The 19551-nt window shown below is 33.6% G+C and overlaps 1 protein-coding gene across 4 annotated transcripts in view; it reads left to right on the top strand.

The window, feature by feature from the left end:
- LOC145268247 (vacuolar protein sorting-associated protein 54-like) overlaps positions 1-19551 on the top strand; it is a 181054-nt gene that overhangs the window by 77045 nt on the left and 84458 nt on the right. For 3 of the 4 annotated variants that reach the window (XM_080123578.1, XM_080123576.1, XM_080123577.1), the window contains exon 11: positions 1647-1673. The exons of the other annotated variant lie outside the window; for it this stretch is intronic. In XM_080123578.1, the coding sequence (XP_079979704.1) occupies positions 1647-1673 (27 nt within the window). The remainder of the gene's footprint in view (positions 1-1646; positions 1674-19551) is intronic. 4 annotated transcript variants of the gene reach the window in all.

The following is a 19551-nucleotide window of genomic DNA, read 5'->3' as shown; positions in this document are numbered from 1 at the left end:
AAGAAGCCCATAGATTCAAGGAAGGCTACAGTTGCCCTAACAGAATGGGATGGTGCATTGTCATGCATAAAAATCATCTGAAAGCGATGTGACAATGGTAGGTCATCTAGCCATGGTGACAAATGTTCATTCCAAATAGCCGTGTATGCATTGATGGTAAGTTTTACACCCTCTGGAACTCGGAATGGTCCAACCAACTTATCCCTAATGATTCCTACCCAAAACATGATGACTCCACCTCCTCACTGACGATGAACTTTGGCTCATCCATCCAAACCAACGAGAGTAGCACGGGTCTCTTCTGTAAATAGGACATGTTGGAAATCGATTTTCATGTAATTCTGTGCCCAAGCCTTTCAGTGTTCCCTATGTTGTTTGCTCAATGGAGGCCTTGGAATAGTTTTGATGTTCCTTGCCATCTCATTCAACATATTACATCGGACCTGTCTGGATCTTGGAATGATTCCAGCTCTTGCAAAAATGGAACGATTAGTGCTGTTTGGGTTTCGGTTGACTTCCCTACGAATTTTCGGAATATCACGATGTGAAAGGTTTCTTCTGGTGCCCTTATCCTTTCTGGATTTGGTGTTGGTGTTGTTCACGAATGAAGCCAAAGTTCTTAAACACCTTTCCAGCTCCATAACTACGTTTTTGGTGAACAATCTTTTCCTTTTCAATAACCATTAATCGCTTTTTTTTTTTGGCATTTTGAAAGACCTACAATAAAGCGATGGACAGCATAAATTACTTGATAATAAATAAAATGTAATAACTTTGTGAATATCGTATGGATTTGAATAAAATTTTGGGAAATAACTAACCTTGAAACAGTCATTTGATGATACAATTTTCATTTTTTTGTATGACGTATATTTACTAATCTGCAATAAAGCAATTGACACAGTTTATTTTTATATATATATATATATATATATATATATATATATATATATAAATCCTTGGCTTGGGAGAGGTGCTAGTCTAGGGACACTGATGAGTTGTGATACAACGAAACAGGGCTGTATGTCGATAACTAAAATATATATATATATATATATATATATATAGGGAGAGAGAGAGAGAGAGAGAGAGAGAGAGAGATAATGAAATGTATACTTTTTAAGTTCTTGTCCAGAATTCTCCCTGTAATAAAAAATAAAAATAAAGAAAAATCTGTATGAGGTATATACTTGTGATAAAATGAAAATATCGTATTCCAAAATATGAGGTAAATTTATCACCTATCAATTATTATTTTTTTTTTTTTTTCAAAATTACAGCAAGACTACTTTTCTCTTACTCTTAAAAATTATTTTCCTGTTTAGAAGTAAAAAAGAAACTACTTGATCAATTTACATGATTTTTTGAATATGATATTTTCATTTTGTCCCGGAGATACATATACAGATTTAAAAAAAAAAAAAAAAAAAAAAGATTAATATAGAATGAAAATCATTTTTGTTATGCATTTCACTAAAAATATTGAACCTTTCAACTTTGTGCATAAATAATTTTTTTTAATTTATTTATTCATTTTTTTTTTTTTTTTAAATTACATCTATACAAGCATAGGAAATTTCTTCAGCTAGGAAATTTACATCAAAAGTCTTTTTTTTGTTTGTTTTTTGTTTTTTTTTTGCCTTCAGACAGCAGCTTTGTCCGTATCTCCACAGGTGGGTTCCTATTTAATTTTCCACCTTCTTCAGCACTTAAGAAGATTCTCGTTATCCTCAAATGCTACCTCCTGACCCCCTCCTGGCATCATGCATCATCAGTGTTATTTTTATCCGCCATCAATTTTTTACTTTGTCTTTGATTATTATCATTACTACTACCAATTACGTTTATGATAAGTAGTAGGTTGCCTGTACCGGAAAAAAATTTCTGTATACTTTTTGCACTGCTTTCCAATATACCAATACAACTTTTATAATTAAAGTCACTTTGAAAAAGAAAATAGTTATGAGCTTGTTTTTAAAAAAAAAAAAAATACTAATACTTCATGTTAGCTGCTGCTGATGCTTGCTATGATGCCGCTTCGCGAACAGATAGATATAAATAGTAACATATTTTGCCTCTAGAAATTGCATCTACATCTTCAAAATAGAGAATTTACTAAGTTAAACAATGAATTTTCTTTTGTATCTTTTTGGACGAATTATATCTACTTGGAAAGTATGCTAGAAAAACATAAAAGTGACCCGTTGAGTCACCCATTTTACTCAAGCTAGATTATTTACACATAGCAACGAAAATGTATTTTGCTTCTACAATAAAAGATTTATGTTTTGTAAAGTTTATGAATCATAAACAAATTCCTGTTGTTTATGCAAAGTCTTTATCCCAATTTGATTGAAAAAAAAAAATGCTATTATCTCCTTTGCATTACCAATAATATTAATACTTCAGGTTAGCTGCTGCTTGGCATGTTGTAGCTTTTTAAACTGATAGGTACAGTGCAACATAAGTAAAAATATTTAAACAGAAAATTTACTGCAAGGACCTGTGGTGCAACTGATATAAATACTAAATAATAATCTGTAATATCAAAAGCAGTTGTCTGTGTATGTTTGTATGTTCGGCTAAAACTCAAAAATTGCAAAATGAGTACCCACAAAGTTAGTATTTTCTTTGTGGGTATGCCCCGGATGAATAATTTACAATTTAGAAAAAGCTATTCCTTCTATGACCTTAAGCCGGTACAGATTTTTGTTGGTTATACAACCAGACTATGTATTAACTAAAGGGAAGTAACTCTGATTTTTTTAATCAAGAGTTAATTCCCTTATCTTGATACATTCCTGGAAGAATCTATAAAAGTGTGTGTGTGTGTTTGTGTGTATCCAAAGAGAGGAATGGGCTGGGTAGAAAAGAGAAGCAAGGGAAAATGGGTGAGGGGGAAAAATAGATTGAAGTTTTAATAGAAATATGTTACATTCTGCCATGTTAACACCAGGTAGCTAGTTAGTTCTAAGTGACTCATCTAGAGGTTCAGTCCTCAGTAACGGTGATACTAAGATTCTAATTATAGATAAGACTTCTACCTGGTCATGGTTTATGAAAAAAATAAAAAGCTAATCATGTGGATTAATTAAAGAGTTTCATTCAAAGTTTTATACAAGATTCCCAAGTTTAGAAAGATGCACTTAACAAAGGTCAAAGGTAACATGCACCTAAAATTTTGTGAGAATGAGATCCAGATGAGAACAGTAGTCCAAATAATTCAAATAATACAGAAAATTTGCTCTACTTGAGTGAAAAGGAATTGCATTCCCACTTGATTCAACTTTCATAAATATATATTTATCATATAAATTCAAATAAATAACTTTTATTTTTAAATTAAAAAAACAACTTTTATTTTTATAATTTCATAAACATATATTTAATCTTTAAAATTAAAAAAAAAAAATCAAAACTTATGTTTATGAAATTATAAAAATAAATTAAAAAAATTTTAAATAAAATAAAATTAAAAAAAAAAATTTTGTTATTACAAGTGCAAATAAAGACTAATTGTGTTATTTTTATCCGTATAATTTTGTTAATTTGTATTGTATACTTTCCAATAATGTACTTTTTTGTATATTTTATTTCAATAAATCGCTTCACAATAGAAATACTGAAAAACAATAAAAGTTAAGGAATTGATTTGCCTTATCATCACTTCCGGTAGCGTTATGCCAAAAGTTAGGAAGTATGTTAGCTGTCCACACATGCAGTATCACCCTCCACCTCTTTTTTTAAAAGACAAATTGCCTGATCTCCAAAATTGCAATGCAAAAAAAAAAAAAAAAAAAATTACTATTTTAATTTCATTGCTGTTGTTTTTAACATGAAATTCCAATTAAAATATATTTTTTTGCTCTTCAAGATAGGAGCAAAGTGTAATCTCTGTTCTGTCCAAACATGCTACATAGTGGTGTTGTGTCCCATTTGCACTGAATATCCATAGAATGGGAATCTATCACAAACTCCTACAAGGCTTTTAGAGATAGATCCCAATAACCAGATATATTCTGAAACTACTAACCAGAATACTTATCTAAGGATGTTTCAGTTTGAATTAGTGTGATACAAAAGATAGTCTCCTGCTACTGTTCTAGAAAACTATTTGCACCTGACAGTATCCTATATTTCTACAAAACCACTATTCACCCATGCATGGAGCATTCATGCCACATTTGAGCTGGTACTCCAACTACTAGCCTCTCCCTATTAGATACTGTCCAAAAAAGATTCTCCATTGTAATAGATCCTGCACTATCTGCCAAGCTCCAACCTCTGCCCTATCACCACAATGTTGCATCCCTGTGCTTGTTTTCCAAGTATTTTAATGGAATGTGTTCTGATGAACTTCCAACATTGGTGCTCCCTTGGTATAAATACTCCCAACCAACCCAACAAGCAACTAAATCCCACCCATCCCTTCACTGTAGAAGTCCCCAAATGTCAAAAAGCTTTCTACTCTAATAGTTTCTTCCCTCAAATTGTTTGTCTTTGGAATTCCCTCCCTGTTTTCTACTTCCCTGGCTGTACTAACATACAGGAATTTAGATGCCACACGAGCAGATATCTCGCTGCTCAACTCCCTGCATTGGATATCTCTGTAGAGTGTTATTTGTCTCTCTCCAACAGTGGGACGATGTGATGCAATGGTTAGAAAGTGCGATTAAAGAGCCAGTGCTCCAGAGTAGGAGGAGCATCATGTCCTGCAAAATATGCTTGAGTATCTCCTGTTGGCATTTCCTGGTAGAGGTGCCTCAGGCACTTAGCAATAGACTGGCTCTTTCTCAAAGCCTGAGAGGATGGACATCCTAGAATTGCATGGAACTAGCAACATATCACAGTCAACAGGGAAGATGTAATTTTAGAAATGGTCAAGACTTATGTTCTCCAATTCATAATAGCAAACATGGGAAAAGATCAACATAATGTGTCTCTCTGACTGATTGATCACTAGGCCTATGACAAGAGAATATTCTTGTCATTATTTTAACTCTCGAGTATATATCAGTTAATATCTTATATGATTTCATATAGAGTGATATGGTTCTCGATTGATTAACTGTTTCTAAATGTGTCGGATATATACTCGAGAGTCAAAACAATGATAAGAATATTCTGTTGTCATAGCCCTATTGATCACAAACGATTTGTCAGTGTTTAAATAACTAAATAAGACCATCTGCTAATTCCAAACTGCATGCCTACACCCTGGAGCATGCACTCTCCCAAATAATGCGCAAACTCCGAATCCACCCAGAATGTCATCTGTGTCTTCCCTATTGCTTGATTCATCTTATTTGTTCGCATCAAAATTTTATGAACATCGGATTCATCACAATCATCCAGTTTATTTTATTACTTATGAACTCTAACTTCATTGTTATATATATATATGTGTGCGTGTATATATATATATATATATATATATATATATATATATATATATATATATATAACATCTAAATGAATAAATGCAAAAGTTGAACCCACTTTTCACACTAACGGTAAAAGCTAAAAGCTTTATTTCAAGTAAATTTAACTTTCGTGTGTAATGAATTTTTATTATTTTTTTTTTTTTTTTTTTATTCACCTTCACCTCAAACAAGGATTATTGCCACTTGGACGTAAGGGGCTACTAATTGGGACCATGCCTAAGAAAGATTAAGAAGTTGGTTTGCGTTGCATTTGAACTTCTGCATATCAGTATAGTTTGGGAAGCAGGTATCAGGAAGCGAATTACAAAGTTTAGCCAGTCTACGAAAGAAGCTATTGGAGTAGAAAGCTTTCTGACATTTAGGGACCTCAACAGTGAAAGGGTGTGATTTTGTTGCCAAGCGGGTTTGTCGGAAATATGTACATCGATGAGGCACAAGTGCATTGAGTTCATTAGAGCACATTCCATTAAAATACTTGTAAAACAGGCACAAGGGTGCAACATTGCAGCGATGAAACAGGGTTGGAGTCTAGTTGACAAAGTGGGACCTATTAGATTGGAGACCCTTTTTTGGATCCTATCCAACAGGGAGAGACTAGTGGTAGATGCTCCAGCCCAAATGTGGCATCAATACTCCATGGGCGAATGGTGGCTTTGTAAAGGTACACAATACTTTCGGGTGTGAGCAGTTTTCTAGTATGATAGCGGGAGCCCACCTTCTTTGCAGCAGCCTTTTGCAATGTCCTTAATGTATTTATTCCAGTTTATTTTTTTTTTAACGTTAAGCCGAGGAATTTGAAGAAAAAATTCTCAGGTAGGGAGTTTTTTTGTCATGGATATCGGTGGTTGGAGAGGCTTCTTGTAATTGTTAAAGGAGAACAGCTTAGTCTCACTAGCATTAAATGTCACCTTCCATTTATGTCCCAATTCCACTACAGTCTGGAGGTCATTTTCTAAGGATCCATCTTCCAGCTATTAGGGAAGCAGGATTCAGCAAGGTATTTGTTATAGAGTTTTGAAAGTATGGGGGCTAGCTCAGCTGAGCATTTCTTAATTAGTAGAGCAGGGATAAGATCAGTCCCATATGCCTTAGAGGTGGCTAAGTTTTTTTACGATATTGCAGACATGAGAAAGGGTGATTTTCAGATCATCAATTGTGGCTTCCGTCTGCATAGGGAAGTTTGGGAGGGAGTTGTTTGTTGGCTCTAGGATGGAGTTGGAGGCAAATTGCTGAGCAAGCAGTTCCGCCTTTTTCTGGTTGTTCGATAGCGAAGGAATTACTGATTCCCTTATTCACTACACTATTATAAATTTTCCAGAAATCATGAGTTCCTATCTTCTGCAATTCTATGATTAAATCCGGGTTCCTCCTCATATGATTAGCTGGTTGAGCCATAAATAGAGACTGGTAGAACAGCTTGGGTGAGATGTCAAAAGGTACGCTACAAGCCTCATGCTTAAGGATATACCATTTACAGCCATTAACACCCATTCAGTAAGGCAGCTTACTAGATTATTTCCCTATTACTGTAGCCAAGATTACTTCATACAAATATATCACTTTCGCGAGTCATAGCAAACACATAATGAACCAAAGAATATCAACAGATATAAATAGATTTTAAACCAGTCCATTATGATTCTGTTGTGGTGTTAGTGTTTGAATAATTGACAAGAGAGACACAGTAACAATTAAATATGTATTAACAAAAATACATAAAAGGGGTATTGAGCAATATCTTGGATTGCTGCTGGACTAGTGGTGATGACCATACTCTCCACGTGTCTCTGACACCTTTGGTAAACCAGTTCTTATTCACTGGAAGTGACATCATGGACGAAAATGATATCCTGGAATAGTTCATTATTTCACCCCCCCCCTCCCAAGCTTTTTGTTCATAAAAGCTGTTGATATTTACATTTGATATTTACATTTGGGAATGATCATTAGTGGATTGGTGACCTTTTTTTTTCTAAACCGACCATCTTAGTTCAGGTGCTTTTTGGGGAGGTTAGAGATTAAACATATTGAAAATAGTGTCAATCTGTTTTCCTCCAACGGTAGTGTATGACTGGTGTTATCTGCACAACATCTTAATTGGTTTTGGTGATGTTTATAGGTATGTTTCGGTCCTTGCCCAAAATATATACCATATCACCGATTCTCTTACTATCCCAGAATGAGGTGTTATTTTTTAAACTTTTGAAGAAAACTCTCTCTCCTAACATGAAACATTTACTGAGTATGCAAGTGGTCACTTGTGGTCTTGACTGTTTTGGTAAGAGTTTGTCAAAAATAAATTCTGTGGAAACATAGTTTGCGCTGGTGAGGCTGTTAGGATTAGATATAATCCTATACACGTGTAGGAATTGTTGAAAGGCTTCATCTGTTAAAGTCTTTTTGATCATATATACAGGTGGGGCTGCTTAATCACTGGTGCTCACTTTCAATAGTATTCCAGCCTTTTGTAGTCGATCCAGTTCCTTATTGATTTTCTCAGTTACCGCAAACAGAACGTTTTGTTTCTTCTTGAAAATGGGTAGAGCGTTTTCCTTCAACTTGAATCTGTCTATAGCCTTCGTACATCTTCTGAGACCTGATGAGAAAACTTCTGGAAATTTTTCCTTTAACTCATCCTTCACTCATTGTGCCCTTATAGACGAGTCTTCTATCTTATGGGAGAATTTGTTCATAGGTTGGTCGTACAATTCAAATTGCTCTATCCAATCCGTTCCACAGAGTTTTTCGGATGTCTTATGCACATAAGCTTTCATTTTTTGGGTAGTGTCATTTAACGTCACAAGGAGCGCCAGTTCTCCCTCACATTTTACTTTATCGCCTGTAACTGCTTGAGCTGACTTATTTGTCTTTCACATGGTTGGTTTCTTCAATCTTTTCCGTGTCTGTAGGTTAATAATGGACAGGTCTGAGCCAGAGTCCAACTGTAACTCCACTATCTTATTGAGGATGTTGACAGACAGTGATGTATTTCTGCCGGTTCTTTTCCACTTACCTGTTGGATCTTATTTGTCTAACCCTATTGTTTTTGTTCCTTTGCAATGCATCACTTTGTGGCCTTTCCTGCCACACTCGTAGCGTGTTTCATTTTTGTGAAAACCTCTAACAGACCCATGTTGTTCGCCGCAATGATTGCACGGTCTTTTAGGCGAATTAGGTTTGAAGATTGGCTAGCCACTCTTTGGTTGTGCCTGGTTTTTCTTCTCGTTTGTTTTTTTTTTTTCCATGAGAGTAATCCTTTGGCCTAAAACTAGTCTTTGCACGTGTGCCACGCCTTATTCCTCAATGTTTTGGGAGCCGTTCTTTACACTAACTACATGTTGGCAATCCTTGGCAAACTTCTGGAGATTTGTTCATTTTTGACTCTTAATAGGCCTCATCGTCTTATCTCTGCATTTTTTGCTGAGACGAGACCCTGTGCAAAAATCAAACACTTGAAATCATCTGCTGATAGTTCAGCTAGCCGAAAATCGCCAGTGTTTGTTGACAATAGACGTGAAGAGGAGATAGTCTTTGTCATCGCATTTTGCCAGGTTGAAACACTTCCATCTCTTGTGAAAAAGTGTCTTGTTTAGGCTGAAAAGTTCAGATAAGAGCTTGATCGCATTGGAGAATTCCAGCTCATTCATCTTCCTATGAATGAATTTATTGTGTTCTGTGGTTCCTAGTTTCTATAGAAGTAGGCAGACTTTTTTGGTAGTCATCAACAGTGAATAAGTATCTAAGTGAATAAATATATATGTATCGATGGGAAAATGCGGTGCTTTCATCACTGTGTTCCATCTTATTCAATATTTAAAAAAATAATTCCCTGTTCGTCTGTTGAAGTAGCAACTTCTCCAACATATGTTGCTGTGTTTGTTGCTGGATTTGATCTTTCAAACTTTCCTCCAACTTTTGTTGGTGATCCATCTGAATGAATGCAATGAATTAATCTCAAACAAGTCAACTGTGATACATATGCGCAAAATTAGGTCAACCTTTAAAAATGGACAGTTTAGTTTTGTTTTGTCAAAAATTGGACAGTTGCGTTTTTCCGAGCTTAAAGTATAATTTGTATAAAAGTGGACTGTTGTATATAGAATTTAGGTTAATTCTATCTTGTCTTCACAATGCACAGCATAATGTTCTTTTTTTTTTAATTGTAAAAAAAAAAGTTCAAACTATCAGCAGTTTATAACAAAAAATTGGATTATTTTTCAAAGACAAAAATTACATTTTTTATTTTGCACAACTAACAAGGAATAAAAAAAGCATTACCAAAACGTCTTGTTTACAGTTTTTTTCATAACGAGACAAGGAAGTTTTACGTACAACTTCATTCAACTTTTTCACATTTAAAGACTAAGCTTACTTGCATTTTTTCTTTTACTTTTTTCTTTAAAGGGTCCTCGCATAAACTGTTTCAAATAGTCACTGACAAGTTATTTTGTGTAAAGCTGAATTTTTTCGTCGCCAGAGTGTTTTTTTTGGTTTTGCGTGTAAGTTCGAAATCCTCGTTCATCAGTGTTGTGGTGTTAGTGTTTGAATAATTGACAAGGCAGACACATTAACAATTAAATAAATATCTATTAACAAAAATACATAAAACGAGGCAATATCTTTGCTCACTGCTGGACTAGTTGTGACAGCCATACTCTCCGCATATCTGTCTCTGACTCCTTTGGTAAACCAGTTCTCATTTGCTGGAAGTGACATCATGGAATAGTTCATTATTCCGGGTAGTAGGAGTGCGTCCCCAACAGATTTCTTAGTGAAGAATTATTTGAAAATCTAAGTAAATCAATATGGTATGCAATTTTTGCAACAGAAGGAAAAAAAAGAAAAATGTCATATGTAAGACAAATATATTCCTTCCGCAGGACATATCGCTTTACAGAACAGACACACAATCTTTTTTATATACTGCTTATGTGATACCAGTCATAAGGTTAACTAATTAGCATATTGGTTTTGAAGGAGGATATTTTATTAAGTAACTAATACACGTAATTATTTTTTAATTCAACGTTTTGATTTTAATACAGCAAATAGTTCTTTAGTAATATTGTTTTTTTTTTTTTTATTTCCTGAACAAATCTTTAGCATTTATGTTCAAAAGTCCCTTTCTTTAGTGGAACGGACTCGAGTTTCAATAAGTTGTGATCTATTTATAAATTGCAAGTGAAAAGGCAAATTGATTTCTTCTTTTTTTTTCCTTTCTTTACAGTCAGTCACATTTAAATAAAAAATGAATACATTTTCATAAAATTACCAAAATGTTAATGTTTATCTGAATGAATGAATGAGAAAGATTTTGTTTTGTGTTTACAACAAAGTTATGAATGAAATGTTAATTATTTTAAAGTATTCTTTCAAGACGTGAATTTTGGGTAGTTGTAGTGAGCCAGCAAAAGAAGGTATTAACCCCATCCCCATTCCACTCGCATGTGGATTAAATAATATAACTATTGTCTTCTACCAATTTGTTTATAATTCCCAGCATTTGATGGTTGATAAGCCCTTAAATGGCATAACCCAACCCATTATTTTACATAATCTGACACTTTTAGCAATACCCAGGAAATAATGAGGATCTTTGGTATTCATGCTTCTAGCTCTGGGCAATATATTATTATTTTTATGCTGAGATGTACCTGTTCCATTTACTGCAGTAATGCATAGGAAAAGAATATCATCAGTGCTTAAGACCACATGATTTTTAGGAGATTAAAATTATCCACCACTTGATAAAGAGGTTTTACCTCAAAATATATTATGGAACATGGTTCACGCATTAAGATAATTGTGTAGAAGTTGTGACTAAATAAGTTAGATTTACTAAGAAAAAATCATTTTGTTTTTGTCCTCTTTCTCAACATGGACATATTTTCATCTATATATATAAAAAATGTGTGTGTGTGTGTGTGTTTGTATGTCTGCCAAAAACTTTCGACACATGCAACAGATCCTCACAATTTTGAAGCTCAACGTCTCAGATGACAAATATTGAAAAATTGGCCAAAACGTTAATTCCTTCACCCTCAACTCACCAGTTTTATACAAGGAGGGATCGGTTTTTTTTCTGTCAACATTTTTGCAAGTCATCGTCTGCTTTCGATTGACTAGCCTTAATTTCAATGTTCACGACTTCCGGTTTTGCCATGGGCGCATTGGCAAAGATGTCATGTTTTTCTTCTTTTTTTTTTTCACCTTCTTTTCCTCCTTTGTGTTATGGGTTCAAGCCTACCTGCCTACTACCACTTTTTTTAAGCACATCTCTTCATTCAAGCTGCCTACTTGATTCTACTACTTTTTTTTTTCCAGACTTGACACACTCAGGCAACACTGGGTATCCCTGCTAGTCTATTATCTAAAAAGGGAAAATGTGTGTAGTGTGTATCTGTGTATTTGTAAGTCTACTAAAAACTTCGACAGATGCATTGGACCATGACAAAATCGGTATTGTTAGAAAGATCAATCTCTCAGATGAAAAATATGTAAAAATTGGCCAAAAAGATTAATTCTGTGCTGGTCAACTGGACCATTTTTTTTCAAGGAGGGGGATCACTTTTTGCATCAACATTTTTGTAAGTCATACGCCTTGCAATCTGAATGTACTTTTACAAAACGTTATTTCAACAAGTCTTGGCGTCATAAGTCGTTATCGCCATGACAGCTAGTGCGTTAGCTTTTTTTTTTTTTTTTTTTTTTTCACCTCTTTTTCCTTTTTTGTGCTACAGGTTCAAGCCTGCCTGCCTACTGTGGCTAATTTTTTTTTTCTTCTTTTTTGAAATCGCATAAGCATTCACTGCTATTTTGATTGAAACAAAAGTTTATTTTTTTATTTTTTTTTTAGGGATGGATGTTGCTCAATATCATTAGTATACCACCTCTTTCCACCCAGGCAATGCTGGGTGTCCTCACTATTATAGTATAAGTTTCTTAATTTGACTTGACTTGAAGTGACATTCACCTAGGATGGGTTGCGCTAACTCCTTCCATAGAACACACTGCATTTCAAATGAATGTAGACCATGCATACAGTGCACATCAACCAAGATGGTGATAGGCATCAAGTTCCATGATCAGCGATGAACACTGTAGACCTGTAGGCCAGAGCTAGGTTCCACGTTGACTTTTCTGGTGTGTAACCACGACTTTAGCTAACCTCCCCGGGCATCTTCAGCAATTGTTATGAATTGGTTTGTGAATGACTCTGCTGGATTTTGGTGTGTAATGTGGCTGAACTATTGAAGTCTCCTCTTTAAAAGAGATTGGTTAAGTGGAATTATTTGGGTGTTGGAGACAAAATGGTTCCAGAGCATCCTCAGAATTTGGTGGAGGCAGTATAGGTTGAATAGCTGTAGCATTTTGAGATTTGCAGCTCTTATCGATCAGGTTTTGCAGTCATAGAGAAGGATCATTGATACACACAAACTTTTGTGTTTATTGTGATCTCAGCTTGAGACCACAGATGGAGTTGTAGGTAATTTAAAGCAGGCCAGATGTTGTTGATTCGGATGTCTCTGTTAGTATACCTCTGATTCATGACACCAAAGATTGAGCCCAAATGAGGCAACACCTTAAAAATTGGAGATGACGGTTGAAACTGAGCAGAGTTTTATTATTTAAGAGGATGGCTCGACATGAATTTGTTAACATAGAACTTGAAAACAAACATATGATAGCTATCTCAGAAGCAGTCCTCTGGTATTGTGTATTTCTTGAAAAGAAACTCTGCTTGTAGGAGTTTTGTTTAGTTTTAGGTACACAGATGGATAAAAAGGAATTCTTTATAGTGGTTGAAATGTCGGCCAGATTTTTTAATCTAAAATATTCATTGGAGAATTACACCAATACTTAATTATTTGTAGAGACGTGCGTCCTATATTGTGAGATTCATGCTGACATGCAAATCAATAAATCAATGAACAGGAGAAAATTAATTTTCTGGTTTAACTTAATGCTCTTCGTGTTTTACTGTGCCAGTTTGTTGCTATTTTTGTTGGGAATTTTTTAATAGATGTAACACTACCGCCACATCTGGAACGGCGCCGCTTAGAGCACCATTTCTTGCCTTGACACAGAGTACAAAATTGACTCTGAAATTTAGTGGAGAGTGATACATTCTCTTTATTAACCCACTTTTATCACAGAAAATATGTAGTAATAAATAGTAAATAGTAATATTAAAAAAAAAAAAAATGAAAAAATCTGTATGATATGCATACCTGTTATGAAACAAAAGTGTCATATTCTAAAAATCATATAAATTGATTAAGTAGTTTTATTTTTAGTTAAGAAAATCAAATTTTATGAGTTAGCAAGGAGGAACTGTCTCACATCGCCATCTTGAAGAAACCAATGGAAACAACTCAATAATGATTCAAACTTGTGAAATTAGCTTTCTAATGCCTACGATTTCCCATTAATTATTTAAAATCATGTAAAAAAAGATTTTCTTATTTAAAAATAAAACTACTTGATCGATTTATGTGATTTTTGGAATATGATATTTTCGTTATATCATGTGGGCATGCATCAATAAAGTTTTTTCTTTATTTTTGTTTTTTAATATATGGGACATTCTGGATAAGCATGATTTTTTTTTTTAAATCTGATCTGCCCCTCCTTTCTCCACACATAAACACATTGACTGTAAATGATGAAAATGATCGTAAAACACAGGAGAGTTCAAAAGGGAGGTAATTAAACAAAGATGGCGGCAATTTTTCATCGTCTAACATGATTAAAGTATTTTTTTATATATATATATATAATTCAGTAATATTCAGGTAATTTCGACTGCATAATTTGGAAGCTGCGATTGTAATTTATTAGAATTGACAAAAAAAACAGTTGAAACCATTGTTTTTTTTTTTATCTGAAAACTCCATTTATCGTCTACAAAATCTCGTCCCAATAATGTAGAAGCACCAATTTGTGTTTTAAAAAGCATCATGTCCAATGCTTTTAAGATGAGTGATCTCTGCAATGACAGCAAGTGCAGTTTCTTCTGCATAGAAGTAGAGAGTGTGAGCCCCTGATATCCAGATGTAAGCTTCTGCTGGGAGCAGCACTGGGAACATATCCCAGAAAGAACAGGTGGAAATAAGTTATGCACCATCCACTATGACTATGCGATTCCTATAGTTACATACCTAGAAAAGAAAGCTATTAAACCTGACAGTGATATGGGAGAAGCAGGAGAAAGAAGCAACCTTAGTAGCAGTAAGTTAATGTCCCCCCCCCGATGATACTGGGTTAAACAGAGCTAGTAGGGAAAAGAAACTGGGATCTTAGGAAGATCTCCATCATTCCAGTAATCATAGGAACAGCTGTGCTCATGAAAGAGAATTTAAAAATTACCTGACAAATATACCTGAAGAACCAAGTGCAAGAGAGATACAAACAATTGTACTTGAAGGGATGATTAGAATCTTAAAAGTTGGAATGGATAGTGAGTGAATGTCTGGCATGTGGTCGGATGCCTCACCCCCATCTAGAACAAAATGATGAGAAAATTAAAAACAAAAAAAGAGACAACACACACACACACACACACACACACACACACACACACACACACACACACACACACACACACAGTGAAATGTTTGGAAATTCATCTTGGTTTCAGCAATTTTTTTCTTTTTTTGCTATTGGCTATTTGCATTGTTGATTTAAGGACTTCATACAAATAAATGTTAAGCCAAAGCCAGAACTCTGTTTATCCTTTCACTATATGTATTTTACATCCATTCAAGACAATTAAAAAATAAATACAATTGACAAATCTATCGATTTCGCTATTTATTAGTTTTATTTTGTGTGTTTTTATTTTTTTATGCATCTATTGTTATTAAAAACAAAAGGAAAAAATGTAAATTTACTTTACTAAGTTTTATAAACGTTTATAATAGAAGGATGGAATTTATGTAATGACAAAAAATACTCTACACACTCTTTGTTTTTTCCGTCTTTCTGCCTTTCTTTTCTTTCTCTTTTTCTCTTTATCAATCTCTCTCTTTTTCTCTCCCTGTTCCCCTCTTTGTCCTTCTCATTTCTTCCTCTCGCTGTATCCCTCTTTCTTTCTCTGTCTTTGTCCCTCTATATCTCTTTCTCTATTCCTTTGTTTTTTTATATTTTCCACCCATCTATTTGTTTCCATCATTCTCTCTCCATTTCTCCCTTTGTCACTCTATCTGTTTACACACACACACACACAACTTTCTCTCTCTCTACTTGAAGATACTTCATTGATGTCATAGCAATAAAAATCTTGCTATTGAGTTTATTTTCACTTCTAAGAAGTCATTCATTTTAACCTCCTCTCTCTGTCTCTCTCCCCTCTACTTCCCTCTTTTCCCTGTTGTACTTAAATAACCTCCCCAAATTTCTACTCTTCATATAATGTATCATGATTGGTTAAGACCTTATCAAACTTTTCTTCTTCTTTTTCTTCTCTACCTTCTTCTTCTTCTTCTTCTTCTTCTTCTTCTTCTTCTTCTTCTTCTTCTTCTTCTTCTTCTTCTTCTTTTCTACCTTCTCTTCTTCTTCTTCTTCTTCTCTACCTTCTCTTCTTCTTCTTCTTCTTCTTCTCTACCTTCTTCTTCTTCTTCTTCTCTACCTTCTTCTTCTTCTTCTTCTTCTTCTTCTCTACCTTCTTCTTCTCTACCTTCTTCTTCTCTACCTTCTTCTTCTCTACCTTCTCTTCTTCTTCTTCTCTACCTTCTCTTCTCTACCTTTTCTTCTTCTCTACCTTTTCTTCTCTACATTTTCTTCTTCTCTACCTTTTCTTCTTTTCTTCTTCTTCTTCTCTACCTTCTCTTCTCTACCTTCTCTTCTTCTTCTTCTTCTGTACTTTCTCTTCTTCTCTACCTTTTCTTCTTCTCTACCTTCTTCTTCTTCTTCTTCTTCTTCTCTACCTTTTCTTCTTCTTCTTCTCTACCTTCTCTTCTTCTTCTCTACCTTCTCTTCTTCTTCTCTACCTTCTCTTCTTCTTCTTCTTCTTCTTCTTCTTCTTCTCTACCTTCTCTACCTTTTCTTCTTCTTCTCTACCTTCTCTTCTTTTTCTTCTTTTTCTTCTTCTATACCTTCTTCTTCTCCACCTTCTCTACCTTCTTCTTCTCCTTCCCTACCTTCTTCTTCTTCTTCTTCTTCTTCTTCTTCTTCTTCTTCTCCACCTTCTCTACCTTCTTCTTCTTCTTCTTCTTCTTCTTCTTCTTCTCTACCTTCTTCTCTACCTTTTCTTCTTCTCTACCTTTTCTTCTTCTTCTTCTTCTCTACCTTCTCTTCTTCTTCTCTACCTTCTCTTCTTCTTCTTCTTCTTCTTCTTCTTCTTCTTCTCTACCTTTTCTTCTTCTTTTTCTTCTTCTATACCTTCTTCTTCTTCTTCTTCTTCTCCACCTTCTCTACCTTCTTCTTCTCCTTCTCTACCTTCTTCTTCTTCTTCTTCTTCTTCTTCTTCTTCTTCTTCTTCTCCTTCTCTACCTTCTTCTTCTTCTTCTTCTCCTCCACCTTCTCTACCACCTTCTTCTTCTCTACCACCTTCTTCTTCATCTTCTTCTTCTCTACCTTTTTCTTCTTCTCTACCTTCTTCTTCTTCTTCTTCTTCTTCTCTACCTTCTCTACCTTCTTCTTCTTCTTCTTCTTCTCCTCCACCTTCTCTACCACCTTCTTCTTCTCTACCACCTTCTTCTTCTTCTTTTATTCATGTGACTTTTAATACACTAACTACCTATGGAATTGAAAAAATATTTAAAAATAACTGAATAAAAATATATTTTCAACATTTTGATCTATCACCTTAATTGGTATGTTGTGTGTGTGCGTTTCTTGCAGAACTGTAAACTTAATACAAGACCACGTTATTTCGTTATTTTTGTAACTTGTACAATTAATCTAATGCTTATTCGAATCAAGTATGAAATAAAGGTAAAACTAAAAAGAATTTTTTTTTTTTAATTCTTACTGAAAGAATTAAAAAAAAAAATTCCTTCAGTAAGAATTCTAAAAATGACTATATTTTGAATTATATTTCTCCAAATCATCTACCGCATGGTATATATTCATCCAGGGAAAACCACGACTAGCATAAATATAGCGAGCCATGTCACCAAAAGTCATGTGACCTAACGTCTCGTGTAGTCCTACAGTCACTGACCCCTGGTACTGACTTTTACGAAGGATCGTTATTTTCTATTTCAATTCTCCAAAATAATACAATAATAAAACTGGTGTAAAAATGACTGTATTTTATTTTCTAAATGATAAAAAATTATTTTATGTTTGGACATGTGCAATTCAAAGGGAGCATTTTTTGCCAGGAAAATACTGTGAAATTTTATATTTGTTAAGTGTATTTAATTACTAGTTTACACATGACTTTAATTTTAAGTTAAACATGCACCCATTTGCAAATAATTTTTAAATGAGATTTTCTTTTACAATATTTTTTCTTGATACAGCAAACAATGTTGAATTATTTTTCTTTTAATTTTATATTTTCTTATAATCTTTAAAAAAAAGTGAATTTTTGGTCAGAAATCAAAAGTTTAGTCTAGACCGTAAGTTGTTCATTCCTTTCTTTTAAGTTTATTCAATTTCATTAAAACCTTTTTCTATAAAAACAATGTTTCAAGTTTATCATTTCTGTGGGGATGTTTTTTTTTAAAATAGTGTTTATCCTTGTTCAAAAGTATAAGTCAAACAAACATTTCCATAAAAAAAAACTAAATTAAAACTGTTTATGTATTTATTCCCAAAAGTTTTGAATTTTTTGCATCAACAAGTTTTATAACACTGACAAAATTTGGTTCTTATTTAGAATTCAGCTTAATTAAAAAAAGAAAAAATATAAAAAAATCTTCATGATGTATGTACTCAGAACGAAGATATCATATTCCAAAAATTACATAAATTGATCAAGTAGTCATTTTTAATTAAGAAAAGCAAAATTTACGATTTTTAACGAAACAAAAAGTTGTAATTATTTTCAGTACAAACAAAATCTCAGTTGAATTGAGTATGTTTCAAGTTTACAGTTTTTGTCGGCAGTTTTTTTAATTTGTACAAGAATATTTTACAGAGATATAAGTCCAGAAATACAAATATACTTCCATTAAAAAAAACTGCGTAAACTAAACCTGTTTTACATTTATTTCTAAATAATTGTGAATTTTTTGCACCAACAAATTTTAAAACACAAAATTCATTAATTAATCAGTTTTTATTATTTATACAGAATATGGACCATGGTGGAATAATTATGTTATCATTTAGAAGCCCATTCTTAAAAGTATCTAACAAATTATTCTATAAGTTTGATTTAAAAATAATTTTGCACTAGTATATATTTAAATTATTCCTTTGAATTTAAATCATTTTCATTAAAAAAAATTTTTTTTATCGTTTGCTTAAGTTTTAAAAGTTATTTGCTGTTTTATTTTAATTTGTTTGCTTAATTATTGTGTGTTTATTTCCTAAATTCATAATTCAGTTTTTTTTTTTTTTGTATTTGATTGTCTCCTACATTATACATAATCACATAATAATATATATAATTGTACATATATAATTTTTTTTTTTTTTTTTTTTGGTTCCCCGATTTATCGGAGAGGGACCTATATTTTCAGTGGTGTCCATGCGTCCATTATTCTGGATGATTGCCAGATAACCGCCGATTAGTTTTTCCTGAAATTTTGCCATAAATTGTATTTCATTAAATAGATGTGCACAGTAAAAAAGAAATTTTTTGCAAAAATTCCCGTTGCATCCCCAGGGGTTCAAAAAATGCCCCAAAATGGCACGTTTTGCTTCATAACTTTTGATTCATCCATTAGATTTTTCTGAAACTTGGCCAAAATGTGGAGCACATTGTTCTTAATATAAATTCAGTATGGGTGACTCTGGTTCACGTCCCTGGGGACTTTTAGTGCTAAAACGCCCCTTTTTGTGGCTTTTTTTCCATATTTCTGAACAAAAACTTGATATGTCTGACTATATAGTGTTTTTTTACAATGGTCAACTCAAATATACATGTGTTAAGGCCTGAAACTGTACCGTTATCTATTTACCCTAGGATTCAGCATCCCCAGGGGCTCAA

Source organism: Euprymna scolopes, chromosome 43 (genome assembly GCF_053919585.1).
Source record: "Euprymna scolopes isolate OS-2025 chromosome 43, ASM5391958v1, whole genome shotgun sequence".
Classification (NCBI taxonomy): Eukaryota; Metazoa; Mollusca; class Cephalopoda; order Sepiida; family Sepiolidae; genus Euprymna; species Euprymna scolopes.
This window is presented reverse-complemented; position numbering and strand designations above follow the sequence as displayed.